Source organism: Mustela lutreola, chromosome 6 (genome assembly GCF_030435805.1).
Source record: "Mustela lutreola isolate mMusLut2 chromosome 6, mMusLut2.pri, whole genome shotgun sequence".
Lineage (NCBI taxonomy): Eukaryota > Metazoa > Chordata > Mammalia > Carnivora > Mustelidae > Mustela > Mustela lutreola.
Window position 1 is genome coordinate 23,070,350 of NC_081295.1, and position 22,370 is coordinate 23,092,719.

The 22,370-nt window shown below is 41.7% G+C and overlaps 1 protein-coding gene across 4 annotated transcripts in view; it reads right to left on the reverse strand.

The window, feature by feature from the left end:
• Positions 1-22,370, reverse strand: part of ARMC2 (armadillo repeat containing 2) — a 120,967-nt gene that overhangs the window by 53,300 nt on the left and 45,297 nt on the right. For all 4 annotated transcript variants that reach the window (XR_009354511.1, XM_059176929.1, XM_059176930.1 and 1 more), the window contains 4 exons: positions 19,513-19,611; positions 16,053-16,228; positions 10,699-10,801; positions 8,759-8,982 (listed from right to left, as the gene is read on the reverse strand). Coding sequence is in view for 3 of the 4 variants with exons in the window: in XM_059176929.1 (XP_059032912.1) it covers positions 8,759-8,982; positions 10,699-10,801; positions 16,053-16,228; positions 19,513-19,611 (602 nt within the window). In the remaining variant the exon portion in view is untranslated. The remainder of the gene's footprint in view (positions 1-8,758; positions 8,983-10,698; positions 10,802-16,052; positions 16,229-19,512; positions 19,612-22,370) is intronic.

Consider the following 22,370-nt stretch of genomic DNA (forward strand, 5'->3'; position numbering starts at 1 on the left):
CTATTATTGTATTGTTGTTTATGTGTTTCTTTGATTTTGTTATTAATTGGTTTATATAGTTGGCTGCTCCCACGTTGGGGGCATAGATATTTAAAATTGTTAAATCTTCTTGTTGGACAGACCCTTTGAGTATGATATAGTGTCCTTCCTCATCTCTTATTACAGTCTTTGGCTTAAAATCTAATTGATCTGATATAAGGATTGCCACTCCTGCTTTCTTCTGATGTCCATTAGCATGGTAAATTCTTTTCCACCCCCTCACTTTAAATCTGGAGGTGTCTTCGGGCTTAAAATGTGTTTCTTGGAGGCAACATATAGATGGGTTTTGTTTTTTTATCCATTCTGATACCCTGTGTCTTTTGACAGGGGCATTTAGCCCATTCACATTCAGGGTAACTATTGAGAGATATGAATTTAGTGCCATTGTATTGCCTGTAAGGTGACTGTTACTGTATATGGTCTCTGTTCCTTTCTGATCTACCACTTGTAGGCTCTCTCTTTGCTTAGAGGACCCCTTTCAATATTTCCTGTAGAGCTGGTTTGGTATTTGCAAATTCTTTCAGTTGTTGTTTGTCCTGGAAGCTTTTAATCTCTCCTTCTATTTTCAATGATAGCCTAGCTGGATATAGTATTCTTGGCTGCATGTTTTTCTCGTTTAGTGCTCTGAAAATATCATGCCAGCTCTTTCTGGCCTGCCAGGTCTCTGTGGATAAGTCAGCTGCCAATCTAATATTTTTACCATTGTATGTTACAGACTTCTTTTCCCGGGCTGCTTTCAGGATTTTCTCTTTGTCATTGAGACTTGTAAATTTTACTATTATGTGACGGGGTGTGGGCCTATTCTTATTTATTTTGAGGGGCATTCTCTGAACCTCCTGAATTTTGATGCTTGTTCCCTTTGCCATATTGGGGAAATTCTCCCCAATAATTCTCTCCAGTATACCTTCTGCTCCCCTCTCACTTTCTTCTTCTTCTGGAATCCCAATTATTCTAATGTTGTTTCGTCTTATGGTGTCACTTATTTCTCGAATTCTCCCCTCGTGGTCCAGTAGCTGTTTGTCCCTCTTTTGATCAGCTTCTTTATTCTCTGTCATTTGGTCTTCTATATCACTAATTCTTTCTTCTGCCTCATTTATCCTAGCAGTGAGAGCCTCCATTTTTGATTGCACCTCATTAATAGCTTTTTTGATTTCAACTTGGTTAGATTTTAGTTCTTTTATTTCTCCAGAAAGGGCTTTTATATCTCTCGAGAGGGTTTCTCTAATATCTTCCATGCCTTTTTCGAGCCCGGCTAGAACCTTGAGAATTGTCATTCTGAACTCTAGATCTGACATATTACCGATGTCTGTATTGATTAGGTCCCTAGCCTTCGGTACTGCCTCTTGTTCTTTTTTTTGTGGTGAATTTTTACGTCTTGTCATTTTGTCCAGATAAGAGTAAATGAAGGGGCAAGTAAAATACTAAAAGGGTGGCAACAACCCCAGGAAAATATGCTTTAGCCAAATTAGAAGAGATCCAAAATCGTGAGTGGGGAGAAAGGGGATAAAAAGAGGTTCAAAAAGGAAGAAAGAAAAAAGAAAAAAAAAAAAAAAAAAAAAAGAAAAGAATTTTTTTTTAAAAAAGAAAACACCTAAGAAAAATGTAAAAAAAATATATATATATATTAGATAAACTAGTAAAAAATCGTTAAAAAAGAAAAAGGTAACAGTTAAAAAAAAAAAAAAAATTTTACCCGAAGGCGAGAAAAAAAAAAAAAAAAATGAAAAAGAAAAAATTAAATTAACTGCAAGACTAAAAAAAATCCCAGGAAAAAAGCCATGAGTTCCGTGTTTGGCTTTCTCCTCCTCTGGAATTCTGCTGCTCTCCTTGGTATTGAAACCGCACTCCTTGGTAGGTGAACTTGGTCTCGGCTGGATTTCTTGTTGATCTTCTGGGGGAGGGGCCTGGTGTAGTGATTCTCAAGTGTCTTTGCCCCAGGCGGAATTACACCGCCCTTACCCGGGGCCGGGGTGAGTAATCCGCTCGGGTTTGCTTTCAGGAGCTTTTGTTCCCTGAGCGCTTTCCGTAGAGTTCCAGAGGACGGGAATACAAATGGCGGCCTCCTGGTCTCCGGCCCGGAGGAGCCGAGAGCCCAGGGCCCCACTCCTCAGGGCGCCCTCAGAGAACAGCGCCCAGTTACTCCCGTCTGCCTGACCTCCGGCCGCGCTCCGAGCTCACCGAGCCTGCGACCGGTTCAAGGTAACACGGAGCTGCGAGCTTACTGTCGGCTCTGTCTCTGTAGCCGGCTTTCCCGTTCCAATACCCGCAAGCTCTGCGACACTCAGACACCCCCGATCCTTCTGTGACCCTGCGGGACCTGAGGCCACGCTGACCCCGCGTGGGCTTCGCTCCGGTTTAGCCTCTGGAGCGATGTCCCTCCGCGGAACAGACTTTTAAAAGTCCTGATTTTGTGCGCGGTTGCTCCGCCGCTTGCCGGGAGCCGGCCCCTCCCCCCGGGGTCTATCTTCCCGTCGCTTTGGATTCACTTCTCCGCCGGTCCTACCTTTCAGAAAGTGGTTGTTTTTCTGTTTCCAGAATTGCTGTTCTTCTTCTCTTCGATCTGCCGATGGATTTTCAGGTGTTTGCAATCTTTAGATAAGCTATCTAGCTGATCTCCGGCTAGCTGAAGCAGTCTCAGCTTGCTACTTCTCCGCCATCTTGACTCCTCCCCCCCTTTTTTTTTTTTTTTTAAAGAGATTTTATTTATTTACTTACTTGAGGGGTAGAGAGAGAGAGTACCTGTGCACAAGCTGGGGGAGGGGCACAGGGAGAGGGAGAGAATCTCAAGCAGACTCCAAACTGAGCCCAGAACCCAACTTGGGGCTTGATCTCATGACCTGAGCCAAAATCAACCAGATGCTCAACCGCCTGAGCCACCCAGGCACCCCTCAGCTGGTCGTTGAAAGATGAAGGAAGGAAGGCTCAGAGACTGAGAAGCACTGCCGGGGGCAGAGCTGAAAGGCCAGCTCAGGCCTTTCCCCTCTTCACTAGGGAGCCCTGTCTCAAAAGCAGGTAAGAAGCCGAATGGACCATCGGGCTCTCGAAGATGCGGTAGAGGAGGAGTGGGACACAGAATACAGCAGCAAATTCAGATCAGTCAAAGCAGGGACTTTATGCTAGGCCTAGAAATGCTTTTTAAAAACCAACTGTACCAGAACACCTTTTAATTTAAAGACGCAGAGATAAAAACTCAGGCAAGCTTCAAAGAGAACATGGACCACTAGCAGCATGACTCCATCCCGCCCGCCTGCTCAAACTTCTCCACACAAAGGAGCAGAAGTCCTCTTACCATGGGTACCATCCACAGCATTAGCCAAAGCTGACCAATCCGATCCGTGCTTTTAAGATCTCTGCTCTCCTATACATTGTCCTTTCTTCATTTTCCGGCTACTTGTTTTTTTCACATTCTACAAATTTGGCCATTTCATAGAATCTGTTCTCAGCCCTCCTCTAGAATCTTTCTATATTCTCCCCTTGAGTAGCTGCATTGCTTTCTTGACTTCAACTATTGCCTCCATGCAGATGACCCTACATCTGTTTTCTTAGCTTTACTGTCTCTGCTAAGCACTAGTCTCTAATTCCAGTCACTTACCGGACCGCCCCACTTGGCTCTTCTGCCGGCATCTTCAAGTTTTCAATGAAGATTAGTTATGTAATTTCCTCCTCTCACCAAATCAGTTCCTTGTATAACTCTCTAATTTCTCATGGTAATAATATCATTTTCTGAACCATCTAGGCTCATAATGTCTGACTCATCTCTCTTTGCTTAATTCACTTTCCTTTTCCCCAAACTCAAGCCAAGGTGAAGGAATGGAGCAGGGAGTGACGAGGGCCAGGGTGACCGACATCACTGAGAAATGTCCTCTTAGAAAAAGGAAGAAGATGACATGGGAGATGTACTGAGCAAAGGAGGGGGAAAGATTAGGATCAGAAGGGCCCTCTGGGGGACGGTTGCAGACCTCAAGAAGTGAGCCCGGCAGGAGAGGTAGGGAGGGAAATAAAACCATGGTATCTGGGTGTTGCAAAACAGTCTAACTTCAAAGATGTATCTGAAGCAGGGTAAGAATATACTTCTCTAAGGATTGAACTCAAAATCAAATGAGGCAGGCTGTAAAGAAGAAAGGTTGGGAATACAAAGGAATAAAAACATAGGAATGTTAGTTCAAGACAATCTGGGTCTTACCAGTTACATTATATATCTATAAATGACCTAACTGCAAATGTGATACCTTGAGATTTTCTTCAATAACAGTAAAGCAGCTTCCTGCATGGTGTTCTCGAAACACCAGAGGACAAAAGAGACACTAGAGGAATCAGGGGTTGGTTGTGATGATGAATTATACAGAAGGTCTTCTCCATTCCCCTGGTACGGGGCATGAAGGAGACGACAGCAGACTTTCTGATGGAGGCGACTCCAGCCATTTTCCTGTGTTACAACCTTCCCAATGTTAGCCTCAGAAATCAGAGAGGAGCCCTGACACCTCCTGATAATCCATTCCAGGACACTGACAAATCCCTGCTTCTGTCGGTCACCTCCTGGGGTGATGCAATCCGTTACTGTCCTGTAGGGGGCTTTGAGTTTTACTTGGCCTTTCTTTTTCTCCCAGTTTTGGGGAGCTCTCCTGAAATTCTAGTATTCCCGAATTCAGTAAATGTGCACGGTTTAACTTTCTTCACTCTTGCAATTTTACAGACAAAGTCATATCTCCAGACTGGAAGTATTAATACTTCCACTTGGTGTGCAGGTGGTGGCCCTCAGACCCCCCAAGCAGCAATACTCAGCCTCTTAAAATGCTATTACGCATCTGATTGGCAGAACTTAAGGCAGCAATGCACCTGTGGAAATGCCATGCTTTTGTAGAAGAACAAGGCATCAGAATACCATAATCTGGACACAAGAATCTCCAAAGAGTAGGCCCCTACTGGCACCTCTCTTGTCCTCCACTATCTTCCTCACTACCCAGGATACGCTTGGCACAGAGGAGCCCCTCTCCCATCATCCGTGAAATGAATGTCTCTTGATTTCGGCCATACAGTGATAAACACAAACACGAACACACAATTGTGTGTGTGTGTGTGTGTGTGTGTGTGTGGTGTGTGATAAAGAGAGCCTTTAACATAGAAACAACATAAAGAAAGAAATCTCAAAACTTCAGTATTTTTTCCTGTAGGTCGCGTTAGCTCAGGTGCTGTGGAGGAGCTTTTCTTCCACACCCATTCCTGGACCTCATTCCTTTAGCTTTATGATAATCTGCCTCAAATCTAATAACTTAGCAACACTTCTTAACTGAGGCTACTGTGTGTGAGATCTTAGCCTTCCAATCTGTTCCCACCCCTGATACATTCTCTTCCCATCACTTTTCAGCATTTTGGTCGTGATCAGTTTCCTGTCTCATGCACAGTCATCCTTCTGCCGCTCTGATCTCACCTCCTCCTCCCGCCACACCCACTTCCAGCGACTTCTCCAAGTCCACACTGTACGGCTCGGTGTTTGAGACTCAGGGCTGTGGCCTATGAATCTCACGGATTCTCACGGAACCCCTCTGTTCTGGACTGACCTACCTCCTCAGTATGCCCCAAACACACCTTATCTCTTTCCCTTTGTGCCGGTTTCCCAAACCCTATACAACTTTCAGGCTCCAGCTTCCAGACGTCCAAAAGGGCAGCTTTAGGGAAACACAGTGACTCTAGCATTTGCCCCAGATGCTGGAGTGTACAGTTTTGTAAGAGGAGGTCCCCAGAAAGTACGCTAAAGTTACTGAGGTTCTCCAGGTTGAAAGTCATGAAAGAGAGGCTCTCACAACTGGCCAGTGTTGCCTGTCTTTGTCTTTTTGGCCCTGCCACGTGCTCTCCGGCTCATAGATGTTTTATTGGTATAGCCACAATAATTAACTGATTTTTTTCTACTGAACAAAGTTGCTTTAAAAAAATGTCTCACGAACTGGAGTTACTGAGTTCCACAAACTGGTGTGAACAAACAATCCCGCACGTGGCCAGACCTGTTTGGTCACACGTGCACACGAGTGGGCTAGTGATGAGCCAGTCAGCCTCACACATTTACAGGAGCAGATTTTCTTCTCGTGAACACACGTGGCTTACGTCTCATCCATCATGTGACACGAAACAACTTTTCTTCAATTTCATGAAAGAGGAGGGAATGTCCAAGTCAGGGGGCCCTCCAATGATATCTCCCCCAGGTCTGTAAACACACACACACACACACCCCACACACAAAGTGACACTGTACAGCTGATGCAAATGGGGCTTGGTGACCATGGTGGGAGCCCGTTCTCAGGCAGTGGCCCTTCCTCCTGCTGGACTGTGCCCCAGGGAGAAACCTCAGGCACGTACAGGCTGCCCAAGCCAGATCCTTGGCAGCTTCAGAGGAAGCCTGGAGACCAGGACAGTGCCTGGTGAGTGGTGGCGGGCAGGGAGGAAGAAGTTACTGCAGTGTCCCTTGTCACACCCCCTAGAGGGGTACATGGATGTCAGGAAAGGAGAGGGGTATTTAACCCAGTGAGTCAGTTTGCACTTAAAGATGTTGAATGGGGCAAAATGGGAGGAAAGAGAGGAACACGGGGAATAGGACTGTACTTACAGCTATACCAGAGGTCCTAGCTCTGGACCGGATGTATTTTAGGTCACAATAATACTCAATGTTTCTTTATACCAAATGACCTTACTTCTACATATGGTATGTTTTATTATAAATATATAAATAAATGTAAATATAAAAATAAATAAAATACATATATAAAAATAAAGTTATATTTATTTTATTTTTATATGTATTTTATTATATATGATTTATTATATATTATGTATTATATTATATTTTATACATATATTTTATATATGTATAAAATATATGTATAAAATATAATATATATTTTATATGCAAATGCATATATGCAAATATATGTTTGCATATATATTTTTATATATGTATATAAATGGGTTGGAAAGAGCTTTTTTAATATTTTATTTATTTTTCAGAAAGAGAGAGAGAGAGCACAAGCAGGGGGTGCAGCAGGCAGAGGGAGAAGCAGGCTGAGCCAGAATCCTGATGCGGGACTCAATTCCAGGACCCTGCGACCATGACCTGAGCTGAAGACAGCTGCTTAACCAACTGAGCCACCCAGGCAGCCCTGGAAACAGTTTTTTTAATTAAAAGCTGCTGCATAAAAATGAAAAAGAATGAACACCCCAATGAGAGAACAGTTCAGAATCTGAGGTATAATCTTAACGTAGAATATTAGGCAGTCATTAAAAAACGTAAAATGAATCTGCAAGGGGTTCTTACTGTGTATTGTTACAAGAGAACACAGAAGTGCATAGAATATCCCATTTTTGAAAACCTATGATTGCACTAAAAGGTGCTGAGCACATCAGCGCGAACAATGTGGGCTAACTGGTTAGAACAGAAGAAATGAGGAAGGAAGAGAATAATGGAAAATAAGCAAAGCAACTATTAAAAATAAGACAGTCCTTGATAAAAATCAAAAATTATATAAAATTATGCATATGTGAATATATATTTGCATGAAAATGCAATGGAAGAATGGTTATAAAAATGTTGGAGGTGTGTTATCTCAGGGTAAAAATATTTCAGGGGATTTTACATTCTTCCTTGTACTTTTTTACATTTTAGTAAGTAAATATAATAATTATATAACCAAAGTAACAATATTCATTGAGGAAAAATTTTGAATAACTCACTATCACTGGTAACATGAAAATGAGGTTTCTAAGTCTTCATAGACAAAAGATGGCATATCTAGTAGAATTCTGAATCATTCACAACTAAAAGGGGTTTCCCAATCTTTTTTTTCAAAACAGAGACAGACCACAAAGTCCAAAATTAATGATCACCATAAACACTTTAAGCATCTTTAAGGCAGGTCTTAAATCTAATTTTTAACACACTCTCCCAAAGGCTCCAAGCACTCTGAGTGCTCAATCAATCCTCATTAATTGACAAGCACATTTCAAATCTCATGAATTATTACATCAAAGATGATATTATCTGACATACAAATGCTATTAAAAAGTAAAATCTCATCTAAAAATGAATATGAGAGCTGAGGCAGCTCCAGTGAAAACAGTTTAACTATGAAATTTAATCTGCCACAAAAGAAGTAATAAAAGTAACACAGAACACATTTTGTTCATCTTGCCCCTGGTCATATTAAATGTATCTAATTTTGCTACCTTCATTACTGTAGTCTCAGGCCTGAAGGTCATCTACACAGCCCCCAACGGCCGTCCACTCAACGTCATTAACTTCTACGTTTTACGGCAGATACAAGATTCATGACATTGCCTGCCCATCCTCATGAATGATACCCAGTCTTTGAAACTCTAAAGATTAAAACTCTGCCTGTTAAAATTCTGATGATAGCATGAAATCATTTTGCAGAGAGATGCTCTCCTTTTATTCTCCTAGGCCTGCTTCCCCTGCAGAGTAGCAGAAATGGATGTCGAAGCTGTGCAGAGAGATGCTTGGTGAACAGCCATGAAATAGCCTTTCCAGGGGACACACACGTGGGGTGTGGGGGGGGCAGTGGCTGCTTCTCTTGATCCCTAATGCCAGGTACCCCCCACCTGGCTGTAGGTAACAGCCCACCTGTTCCCTGTTACAGCCACCTGGCAGGTAATGGGTATGCGGGAACATGAAAACCCATTTGACACATACAACCTTTTCAATTAAAATTCTTACTTGGACTAGTAAGTGGCCTGAGTTAGGCAAGCAGGTGCCACATTTCTTGGTGTCATCGTTTATCTGCTTGATCAAATTCATCAATATTTCCACAGCACCTTTGCTGATCATTTCATTGAGAAATCGTGGATTTCCAGAAATGAACTTGATAGCGCCCATACAGTATAGGAAAGCTTCCATGTTAGTCTGTAGCTCCTCACTTCTCAGGACCTCCAATAATGATTCTGCCAAAAAGATGAATTATTACAAATGTGTTAACGACAGGAGAGAGATTATTTTAAAGCACTTGTGTGTGACCGTCAAACACAATTTGTAAAATGTCGGTCAATATTACATTCAAATGCTTGTTAAGTGTTATTCTTGTGGGATGAAGAGGGAAGCTTATCTGCAGCAGAGACAAATCTCTGTAATCATAATGACAGCAAAAGGTTGGGAATATTAATTTACAAATAAGAACACCTTCTTTTAATCAAAATGCCATTTCTTGCCTCTTACTAATATTTACCAACCTTTATTTTTAGTTATAAAAAAAGTTGAGTTATTATAGAATAATTGATAGTTGAAACAATTTAGGAGTGAAATTTCTTTTTTTTTCCTTTTTCTTTTTAAAACATTTTATTTATTTACTTGAGAGAGGGACCAAACAAGAGCGAGAACGAGCAGGGTGAAAAGCAGTGGCAGAAGCAGTTTCCCTGCTGAGCGGGAAGCCCAACGTGGGACTTGATCCCGGGACCCTGGGCTCATGACCTGAGCCGAAGGCAGATGCTTAACCAACTGAGCCACCCAAGAGTTAAATTCCAGCAAACTTTTGAGGACATACTGGTTGCTGTGTGAATGGGAAATTAATCAAGACAGGGTCTTTTAAGAAATCTCAATCACCACAGAAAACGATACTTCTAAGATAACATCCACCTGGTTCCGGAGACAACTTAAAAACATCCATCTGAATAGCTACAACTACTAGATTTTAGGGGTAACCCAGGCAATTCTGATAAGGTGGATCATGCCTCTTTCCCATTTAATTTTATTAATGTCAGTGTGATCATTTGTCAGAATCTTTCTTTGTCCCTGTCTGCTGGTGTCAAAAAAAGAGATCATTCATCCTAGGTCACAAAAAAAAAAAGAAAAAAAAAAAGAACTCAGGGCATTTTCCTTGTTGCTGCCTTGCCTTAGATCAGCAATGCGAATTCATAAAAGATTTCTATTGAGGTAACTATTTGAGCATCTTTATTATTTAAGGGTGTACCAAGACTCAAACAGTATTAGTTAGGAAGGCAGCATGTAATCAAATTTCTCTATAGATCTGAAATACATTTGAGACACTCTGATGTCAGACGTCTACAACAGCCGTCTTCCAGTTTGTCTTCCAAGTTTGAGTCATTCCTACTCCATCAAAAGCCCCCAAATTTCAATTATGTCAAATACCATTATATGTATTTCGTCTGATAATCGATCTGAGACCAGGAAATGGATTTTTAAGTAGGGAACACTTGCTAAAGTCACATAATGTTACTACAGGCATTTAAAACAAACAGCCAGGGGCACCTGGGTGGCTCAGTTGGATTAAAGCCTCTGCCTTCAGCTCAGGTCATGATCCCAGGGTCCTGGGATGGAGCCCCGAGTCGGGCTCTCTGCTCAGCAGGGAGCCTGCTTCCCTCTCTCTCTGCCTGCCTCTCTGCCTACTTGTGATCCCTGTCAAATAAATAAATAAAATATTAAAAAAAAATAAAAAAGTAAAACAAACAGCCAACAATCCTTGGCTCCAAAGATACACATTAAACAGAATGTGGAAAACACAGAGAAGGACAGAGCAAAACTAGGCATCACATAACTTCTGGATATTAGGAGAAAATTAAGTATTCTAGCCACCATTAATGACAACTTCACTCCCCAAACTTCTCACTCATACGCAAGGGCCCCAGGCGCTGAATGATACTCACCGAGAATGCCGTCATTCTCAAACAGAGAGTCATTCTTCTCACTCCTGCTGATTTTAAATATAAGTTTGCAGACATTAAGAAGATTCTTTCTACTCACTTTAAGCTGCAGAGAAAGAAAACACGTTTTATAGATAATACATATATACTCATATATACTCATTTTTCAGACTATATCTGGAATGCTGTGAGATAATGGCAAATAGTGTTCAAAATTTAAAATTACCTTCTAAATCAGACAAAAATAGTCAAGTACATTAAACACAGGGACAATAAGGAAGCATACTTCTAAAAAAAAGACACAGTAGAGGGGGATTAACTACATCAAAGAGTCTCAATTTGCTGTATTATTTATCTAAAGTAGTAAAAATTAAAAAATATCCTCAGTGTTCATCATTAGGGAATAATTTAATAAATTGTGGAACAATACCATTTGTATCAAGCAGTCCCAGAAAGTGTAACTATGAATACCATGTTTTAAAAAAAGACATTTAGGGGCACCTGAGTGGCTCAGTGGGTTAAAGCCCCTGCCTTCGGCTCAGGTCGTGATCCCAGCTTCCTGGGATCGAGCCCCGCATCGGGATCTCCGTTCAAGCGGGGAGCCTGCTTCCTCCTCTCTCTGCCTGCTTCTCTGCCTACTTGTGATCTTTGTCTGTCAAATAAATAAATAAAATCTTTAAAATAAATAAATAAATAACAAATTTAAAAAGGCATTTATAACTTATTGTAAGATGGAAATATTATAAGCCCTCATCGCAAGAATGTAAAATATGTGTATAGGAATGAGGTCATCCGAACAAATAAGTATATCTTATTTTATTTATCTTATTTATATATTATATATATATTATATATTATATATATAATATATATTATATATCTTATTTATTTATATTATTTTATCATTAAAAAGCATCTTAAAAATTACCTTCAATATTGTTTATTAATGACTTTCTAGTTAGTTTAAAAAAAAAAGAATGGAATTTGTTCTTAAAGTTTCATTGTGGGGGCGTCTGGGGGGCTCAGTGGGTTAAAGCCTCTGCCTTCAGCTGGGGTCATGGTCCCAGGGTCCTGGGATCGAGCCCCTCGTCGGGCTCTCTGCTCAGCAGGGACCCTACTTCCTCCTCTCTCTCTGCCTGCCTCTCTGCCTACTTGTGATCTTTGTCAAATAAATAAATAAAATCTTAAAAAACAAAAAAAGATTCATTGTGTGTTTGATCCACAAATATTACTGCACTCCTGCTACGGACCAGGCACAGGGCTGTTCACTGTAGGAGATTCGAGGGTGAGCACCGTCAGCCTGGTGCCAAGGGGCAGAGGGGGGAAGCTGTTCCCACACAGCAGTGTCCATCTGCCTCCCTGCTTTGGGCCCTGGACAGGTTATCTCAGAGCAACCTCAAAAAAGTAGTTCTTTCCGTTTTGCACCTGGGGAGTCTCTGTAAGTATTAGAAATGCAGACTCTCGGGCCCCAGATAGCTCTGCTGGATCAGAATCTGCATTTTAGCAAACTCCCTGGAGATCAGGGCTTGTGCAAGTCTGAGACTGTTGGGGAAGCATCGGAAACTGTTACATGTGGCAGGATGGCCACTCCTTCTGTTCTCAGGAGGGAAAAGGAAATGGGAATTAGGAAAAAAAAATGGAATGCTCAAGGGTTTCAAAAAAATTATTTAAAAACCCAGAAGATAGGGGCACCTGGGTGGCTCATTCCTTAAGCGTCTGCCTTCAGCTCAGGTCATGATTCCAGAGTCCTGGGATGGAGCTCCGCAGAGCATCGTTTCCCTGCTCAGTGGGGAGTCTCCTTCTCCCTCTCCCACTCCCCCTGCTTGTGTTCCCTCTCTTGCTGTGTCTCTCTCTGTCAAATAAATAAAATCTTAAAAATAAAATAAAATAAAAACCCAGAAGATGAGCTGACTAAAGAGAGTGGAAATAAATTCTCTATCAGTGGAAATAGATGTTGTTCTTAATACTTGAGAATATATTTAATCAGTTAACCATCTTCTGCTATACTGTGAACCTCCGTGTGTGTGTGTGTGTGTGTGTGTGTATGTGTGTGAAATGTAGCACGTGTTCTGTGCTTAATAAAACGTGCTGAAGAAATGAATGACGACAACTAACCTCAATCTCTGCCCAAGTCTTCTATTTTTAGTAAAAAGTGACGAAGGGAAAATGACAACAACTCACGTCCGGGTTTTCATTAAAGATCAAACAAACAAAAACCCGACGATTTCCAAGCCTGCTATAAGGTCAGTTTACATCCAAAGCACATTCCTACACCTTCTCTTTTGGTAACTATAAAATTATGACTCTGAGACATGAATATATAGTAAGATACTAAGTCACATGCAAGGAACATGGACAACCTTACATAGAAGAGCCCTTCCTCGCACCCAGACCAGTCCCTGCCCTGTGCTTCACGTTCTGCTCCCCACCCCTCATCCCTCCCCACCCCACCCCTACCCTTGCCATTTCTCTGCATTTTCACAGCCTCTCCTGCTACATACAGCGCCAGGAGGGAAGACAGGGAATTTTATTCACTTGTATTCCCAGCATCAAGAGTCCCTGGCACAGAGTATGTTCTTGTACTGGGGTAGTTTACTTCTTACATTAAAAATAGCAGTCTTGGGACGCCTGGGTGGCTCAGTTGGTTAAGCCGCTGCCTTCGTCTCAGGTCATGATTCCAAGGTCCTGGGATCGAGTCCCACATTGGGCTCCTTGCTCGGCGGGGAGCCTGCTTCTCTCACTGCCTCTGCCTGCCTCTCTGCCTGCTTGTGTGTACTCTCTCTATCTCTGGCAAATAAATAAAATCTTAAAAAAAAAAATAGCAGTCTTTTCTATTCCAAGAAAATTTGGAAAATTAAAGAGAAGTTTAAGAACACTTACACTACTACTACTACTATATATAATCACTCTTGACAGACTGGTGGGGTTTCTTTTCTGTTTTCTTTTTACCCCCTACCTAGAGTACCAGATTTTTCCCCCCTCCTGAATATATAGTTGCATTCATTGCATATATGTTTATACTTAAAAAAATTCTTCATACAGACTGATACATTTTTGTAAGATCCTTTGACACAAAGTTTAAAATTATATGACTGTCTGGCAAAACCTCCAACTAACTTAACCAAAAAAATGCAAGAAAGCAGAAGAACTGATATTATACTCCCTGAATGTTTTTAACTATAAAATTTTTTTTAAAGATTTAATCTATTTATTTGACACAGAGAGAGAGAGAGCACAAGCAGGGGGAGCTACAGAGGGAGAGAGAGAAGCAGACTCCCCACTGAGCAGAGAGCCTGATGTGGGATTCGATCCCAGGATTCTGGGATCGTGACCATGATCGTGAGGGTCAACTTACTGGGCCACCCAGGTGCCCCTTAACTATAAATAATTTTAAATGTCTGAACTTTAATACTAAACTGGTAGTATTAGCAGAAACTAGAGAAGATATTAAAAACACCTTAGTTCCATATAACTATATATTATATACTATAATATATAATATAAAAAATATATAAAAATATATATTTTGTTAGTTAGCTTTTCTTTTAACTTTTTATGATATGGTCTTTCTAAAACTTATATAGAATTCCATCACCAAGGCCTATGCAAAACAATGTCTTGTTTGGAACATTAAGGAGAGATTCAGGTAGCAGGTGGGAAGTTGGGCTGGATGGCCTTGAAGATCCTTCCTGACCTGATTCTGTAGCTAATCAGAACGGACAGCCTGCCCATGTCTGCACTCTGGAGTGTAGCCTGCTCAAAATCACCCCTGATTCTGCAAGGCAGTCAACGCCACACAGAGAGCTTTATCTAATCAAACTGAGTTCAGGATGGGATCACTGCTTGGGAGATGACCTAGCCTTTTACCCTAAAATAGTTAAATAGTATCATATATCTAATTAATTTGAATGGCACCTTTAATAGCCAAAATTATATTCTCTCGGGAAAGCACTGATGAATTCATGACATTTTCCTTCTCTGTCTCATTTATCTATTTTTTGGCTTGGTAGGGAGCAAAATGTCTGGGATCCAGATGAAAAACCAAAAATAATGGATTGCTCAGCAGCTAAGAGCTTCGGTCTCCCCAGGGTAGCTATGCTGGTAGAAACTTCCAGCCTCTCACAGGGGCTCTCCTGGGCCTAGGGGGCACCCCAAATCCAGGGCCAGAGAGGAAATGGGGCAAGCATGCAGATACCTTTTCACCTTTACCCGTCAGCTTTTTAATTCTTTTTTAAGTATTATTTAAATTCCAGTTAGTTAACCTAAGTCTACCTACAGCTTTTAACTTCAGCAATCTCTGTGGCTTCTGCTCTTTTTTGTTTCATTAAAGCTAACCGATCAGTTACCCCCAGTGAGGGGATCAAAATACATCTCAAATCACCATTTCAAAGAAGTATTGCTTTCTGAGTCATATATCATATCACAGTGTTTTAGAAGAGGGTGAACAGTTTGTGATGACAGCTCAGTAAAGGTGTAGCTTCTCCCCCCAAATTACATGGAGTATGTAGTCAGGATATTTTGCTTTCATGAAAGACATCAAAATAAGGAACACTGGGCATTCTTACTGAGTTCTTAGTAAGTATGCCAACACTTACCTTCCCTGTGTACTTTTGGATTTTAAATTATATGAATTATGGGTGTTAACATAATAGCTTTTACTTTTATGAAACCAAGTAAACAAAGCTTCATTCATTTGTTTTAGCGGCTCTTTTAGAAGGTTCTCTAATAACTCTGTCTTATCTTTTGTTTCCAACCGCTTATGGCTGTGACAACAAAGTGTTCCCCTCAAACAATGGTATCATTTTGTCCGAGACAGAGCTTATCCAAACTTTTATTTGGTGTCTGGCTTTTTCTTCTAACACGTCCCGGGAGCCTTCTGTTACCGCCTTCCCATGACCACAAGCAGCTGCTTCTCTGTTTCACACTGGTTCATAAGGCACCTGGCCAGTGTGCCCACGGTCCAGGGTATCCTCGGTTATTTATTAAATCATGGAGCAGAATCAAGGACCCGGCAGAAACTGTAGGGCAGAAACCACAAGCTTGGGTTCCCTGATACCGATCTCCAGTCAAGTTACTTGAGAAACTGTTTTGAATGTGTTTGCCTATTGTCACCTTTTTTTTTTTTTTTTAAACCTACCCACAGTCCAAATATAAGAGCTTATTTGAACATTTTCCACGATCTCAGCCTCAGACAGTGTTCCTAGTCAAATTCGGAGATGGCAATTTATTACCCTGATTTTTTTCAAGATTCTAAATGAACACAATACATTTCTGATCTCTGTAAGACTTACAAATAAAGCATTAGATAGAACTTTTATGTGCTATAGTCTACTAGACCAGAGGAAAGAAAAACTTACTGCTAGAATAATTTTTGCAAGTTTAAGGCTGAGCAAGTCTGAACCAATATCAACTAGTTTATACAGGGTCTTCAGGAGAACACTTCTTCTCTTAAATTTATTTCCAAGCATGTTTCCTTCCTCTAAAGCGTGATGAAGTTGTGTGCAAGCAGCACAAATCGTTTCAATGTTTTCTTCTGTCAGAGCAAAGAGAGTAAAGCGGCACTTACTAATTAAGGTCAAGTCTTCAAGTGTGTCAAACACAGTGTAAGTAAAACCCCCTAATTCTTTCCCCAAACATCTTCAAATTCCTGAACTATGTTTTTTCCCTTCTCTTGCAGTTTCCATCTACCTGTTTGTTTGTTTTTTTTCCATCTACCTCTTACATGTTAACTTATTTACTCATCAGTCGGCTTATCTAGAACACACAGTCTTTCAAAAGTGTGTTAAAGAATAGAACTGTACCGATCCCAGGTGACTTGCTTTACTCCCCAAACACCCTCTACCTCATGGTGTTCCCTTCAGTCTCGGGGAAGCACACCACAGTGTCTCCACCTCCAGCCCTCTGGGGCATAGTTCCATTGGCCCAGAATGTTCTCCTCTCCTTCATTCCTACTGACTTGGGTCCATCAAGGCTTTGTTTACATTCTGGCTCCTCCAGAAAAGATGTACCTTTCCACATTCCATGAACATTACTTCGTACTGTGTTTTTCCTTACGTATCTATGGATGCCGTGTTCCATGTCCAGTGCCCTCGCCCAGATGTCACGCTAAGTGAGGAGGAATCTTGTCTTTGTATCTTTGTATCACCAGAACATGGTTCAGTGAGAATACTGTACTGACAACCTATAACATAGTTTAATAAATACTTGTTTTCTAATGTATCTGGTGACAAAAACAATGATCCATATTTTTCTGTGAGAACAACGCTCATTATCTAGGAAAAGAGGGCTCCAAGGGGACAGAAATCTCACCAGTGTCACCTCAGCCACTATTACTTGCAGGTGGTTATTACAAGAGAGAAGGATAAGAAGACTGTAGTTGGGAAATGGGAGAATCCTAGAACATTTTATTTTACGGTGAGAATTCTGAGGACAGCCGTCTTTGAATGGGGTATCCATCCCAGTAGGCATATGAAGAAGAAAACAAGCACACAAAGCGGAACCTGAGGGGAAATCTAAGAATCCAAGTCTGAGATATTCAGTTGAAAAATATTATCTGATAGATCCCATCACAAAACTTAAAATTAGGAAACCAATCTTAAATAAATACCATAATGTGCTCTTAAAAGCCCACATAGAGGAAGTGTGCGCCTGAAGAAGGAAATGACTCAGGCCATTTTTAGCTCTTTTCAACAATAACATCTAAGAAAAAATGTTAAACCTCAATAGCTTGGTAACCTTCAATGGCTTTCGGTTATGCACTTAAATAAATGAATTTTTGGGAAATGACTTAGACTCACTTTAAATAAAAGGAAAAACCTGAGTTCTATTGTAAGAACACTTTTGTTTTGTTGTTTTATTCTTCTGTTCCTGGCAGTTTCTTCACAAACCCCAAGTTCAGGCCATGGGCCACTCTCTGGCCATGGGGAGATCTCAAGGCATTTTTCTAACACTTCCCTCTGCAAACTCTTCAGCCTGGTGGGTTCAATGAGGAATAGCTGCCTTAGTTTAAAAGAAACTAAAAAAGGAAGTTTCATGGGTCAGATTTTAAACTGTTGATCAAATTAACTCTTTATGTCAGTCGGCTTGTTGTAAAGGCTATAGAGCCTTGAAAGACAACTTGAACTTAAGAGCTTTCAAGATTCTCAGGGGGCTAAAGCTAGTAGGTAAAAGTTGGAGAAGTCATAGAAAGCAATGTAGCCACAAAGTCGTGGCTCCCTATAAGATACTTATTAATTACAAAGAGGAAAATAGTAACTTTAGAGTGGAAAAACCTGGACACCACCTTCCCCAAGTGATGGAAATTCCCACCCCCAGTAAGAGACCAGATGAGCATCACGAGCCTACCGCTAGGACGCACTGAGAAGGACACAGCACCACGCCTGCCGCGTACCTGCCCCGAATGCCTCATCCCGGTCTAAGTGTGAGAAAACACCAGGCCAAACTCCTTTGTGGGGGCAGTATATAAAAGAACTGGCCTGTATTCCTCAACTGTGTCAAGATCATGAAAAGAGGACAAATAATTTGAACTTGTGATCCAGGGTTTTCTTTTTATATAAAAGGAATTATAAGGATAACTGGCAAAACTCAATAAGATTTGTGTAGTAAGGTATGGTAGTATCCAGATATGTGACAGAATGTCCTTGTGTCTTGAAATATATGTTAGAGTACTAGGGGTATGGGACATCACTTGGCAATTTGTTCTTAAATGGTTTTCTTTAAAAGGAAAAAAAAAAAAAAACGATGTTAATGTATGGAGTGTGTGTGTGTGTGTGTGTGTGTGTGCGCGCGCGCGTGTGTGTGGTGGGGGCTACAGAGAAAATGAGAGCAAGAGGAAGAGAGAGAGGAAATAATGAAGCAAATGTGGTAAAAGATTAATATTTGGGGAATCTGAGGGAAGGGCATACAGGGTTTCTTTGTACTACCCTTGACACTTTCCTCTAAGTCTGAAATTATGTCAAAATAAAAAGGAAAACAAGAAAGAAAGAGCCTCAAAAGCTCAAGTAAACCCAGTCCTGCCACCATTCACTGTTCATAAGTTGATGGGAGAGAAGCCATGCTTCAGGGCCCCCAATCCTCTGAGAAGGGAGATTCATCCACATTCCAGATCCCAAACTCTGGTTCCCTTTTCTCTGCTGGTGTCCTCAGAGCTCTCTTAAAGTCCTTCAGACTGAAGACTTCCTCTGGCCCAGGCCTCCGTGTTGCAGGCCTTCCTCCGCTAGCATGTTCTTCTTTTGAACCTTTGTTCAGACTGACTGCTCTCCTCACTAGTTTTTGCACACGTCTCCTAAAATAAAGGGCCCCAAGTGAAGCTGAGGGTGGAAATCAGGAACTCCAGAAGGAGAAAAGTCATCCACTGGGGTCTTGAGCTGTGGTAACCTTAGGAGAGTAGGACACATGCATGTAGATCTAGAAAACCATGGGCACACCGCCCAAGCATGCCAGTCCATGAGACTTAGTCAAAGTTTCAGGGGCCTGAAATCTGTTTTAATCTTTCACTTTCATGTATTAACTGCCACGCCAGAGAGCTCAAACCAACATTTTCTTGGGCGGACAGAAGGTGATAGTTAATATGTATTCCATGGGGAGTTTTAGAAGCAGGCTCTCCTCCTGAATTTTAAGTGTAATTTTTACTCACTAAACATCTTGTTTACCTGTATTTCTTATGTACATTAGTGGGTGAATATAGAGATAACTTCGTTTGTTTCTGAACACGTTTGCAGAAATGGTAGTCAAAGTGTACTAAAAATATCAGGGCAATGGGGAATATAGAAATAAGCACAGATATTCTCAATTTAAAACAAAAACTTTTTGTGTTACCCTTTTCTAATTGGTGCAAAATTGGTGCGATCCTGGTATTCCAAAAGACTTCATCTACTTCTATTTCTGTCTCCTTTTCTTGCACATCAGCTTTTGAGGCTGCAAAAGAAATCCGGACCAGGAGAAAGCAATGAACAAGGAGGTACACCAGGAGTACCTCAAGTCTTTGTTACTCATCACCAAAATTAATCAGCTCTGGAATTAAATTATACCTTGCCCCCCAAGCCCAGCTAATTCCAATTAGAACCACTGTCTTTTCATCAAATCACCCCCCATCAAAATCAGGTAAGGTCATGTAAAGAAATCAGAACTTGAAACTCTCGTTAGGACACTGCATGATGTCTTAAGCTTTGTAAGTGTTGGAATTTTTGTCATAAGGCAAATGATTGTTTTTGTTTTTTTAAGTAGGCTCTACACCCAATGCGGGCCATGAACCCATGACCCCAAGATCAAGGGTCGCATGCTCCACTGACTGAGCCAGCCAGGTGCCCCCATAAGGCAAAGAGTTGGAGTTATTTTTTATTTAAGCTTACTACTCTGTAACGTGGAATTAATAGGAAACTATAGATATGTAAAGAATAAGGATTCTGAAAACATTCAATGAAAACTTTTCTCAAAGGAAGGCCTGCAGAGAGGCTTTCTTTCCTATAGGAAATGAAATGGACACATGACTTCAAGGCCATTGTCATCAGCGCCAAGTGAATTTGTGAATCTCAGTCCGAATCGCAACCTTGGTATAGATGCCTTGGTTGCCCAGGGGTCTGGCTTCTTACCCTTTCTGAGCCTCATCAGTGAAACAGAGATGAAAATCTTTGCCTGTGGGGCTCCGAGAATTAAAAGACATGATATAGGTAAAGCTCAGTTCCCAGGGTCTGGCTTCTTGTAACAATAAATGTGAATTTCATTTTCCTGATTAAAAAACAACAGGCCACCGCTATCTGATGTTCATCCGGCGGCACGATACCACTGAATCAATGAGATTAGATGCTGCCCTGGAACGTCGTAGGTCCTAGAAGAGGAATGGTTGCCACTGGCTGGGCGCTGTAAGAGGCCACGTGCCTCTACTTAAGTTTTATAGCATAATGAGGAGGTCCTCAAATTGTCTCCATTTTCCAGATGAAGAAAGTGGGGTTCAGGGGCATTAAGCTACCTGCCCAAGGTCATACAGAGCCATAGCCCTTGCTCTTGACCTCTATGCTACTCCACCCCACAGCAAAATCAGTAAACTGAGAGGTGACTTTGGAAGGCAGTGTGAATCGTATTAGAAACTGCAAATCACGATTACATTTCACACAGGAAATACCCCACTATCTAAAGCACAGACTGTGTAGCCAGAGAGTCCCTCCTACCCCCACCCCAGTGCGGACTCTCAGGAGCAGCTAAAGACACATTCCTCAGTTTCCCTTCTCCCTCCCGCTCCCTCTCTCCCTCTCCATAAGACCCTCTCATGGTGCCCAGTCTATACTGGTTCAGAGTCTGTACCTGCTCAGAGTGGACCTGGTACCAATCAATCAAATGCCCACCATGGGTGCCTAGATCCCAAAATGTCCCCCAAAGAGTTAGAAATAATAGAGAAAATCAGGGTTTCATAGAAAGAGGGGAAGAGAGTGAGAACAATGAAAAGGCATATGGCCTACATATTTTTAGGTTATTTTAACTCGGGGTGGGGGTCGGGGTGGAAACCAGCTGACTAGGGAGGCTCATTAAGAGTTCTAGAGTCCGGGGCGCCTGGGTGGCTCAGTGGGTTAAGCCGCTGCCTTCGGCTCAGGTCATGATCTCGGGGTCCCTGGATCGAGTCCCGCATCGGGCTCTCTGCTCAGCAGGGAGCCTGCTTCCTCCTCTCTCTCTCTCTGCCTGCCCCTCTGCCTACTTGTGATCTCTCTCTGTCAAATAAATAAATAAAATCTTAAAAAAAAAAAAAAAAAAAAGAGTTCTAGAGTCCTAAAAAAAAAAAAGAGAGAGAGTTCTAGAGTCCTAAGTTCTAAGGTTCTGGAGTCACTGTGTGGGTTTGAATCCTCGCTCTGCTGGTTGACTGTGTGCAAGTTGCATCACTTTCCCTCTATAAAATGGGGTAACAAAGGTCATCTCCAAGTACTGGGATTATGGGTCATTTATTTTGTGCGCTCCACATTTTCCAAAACCTCTCATTCATTTGTGCTACTCTTGAGAAGGAAAAAAAACATACAATACGTATTAAACTTCCCAAGCATACGGTGATGATATCACCCAGGAGAAGCAGGAAAGCTATGCGATTTATCCATCCCCTCCAGTGCATGGGCCCCCCTCTAACCCTGCACACTAGAAATTCCACCCCCCCAGAACCAAGGGACAGTGAGTCCAGGTTTGCCTTTTCTCAAACCTCCCTGGCACCAAAAGGGGTCCAGGCACACTAGGCGTGAGGAGCCCTTGAGCAGAAAAAGTAGCCAGAGGGTATCAACAAAGCTGTAATTCAGTAGTATAGGTGTGCTGTCTGTAGTTTTAATAGCAAAGTTTCCCATCATTTGTCTAACCCATAAGGAAGAATTCATGAAATGCATGGGTGCCTTGTCTTTAGGACAATGTCAATCCATATCAGTACAGGTTCACAATCCCTTAGCCAAAGCCTTTGGACCAGATGTGGCTAGGGAATCCAAAAATTTTGGATTTTAATGAGGCAATAGGGTGCACATGCTGTGTGACACACACAGCACCCTGAGTAGGGTCTTCTGGGGCGGCACCCTGTGGCAGGGTTCATGCAAATTCACACGAATGAAACAAAGATGACTCTTGGCTTCCCATCAGCTAGGCTCAAGCATTGCCACTACATGAGTCCGAAAAACACTTCAGCTTTCCAAGCCTTCCCAAGCTTCAGTTTGGGG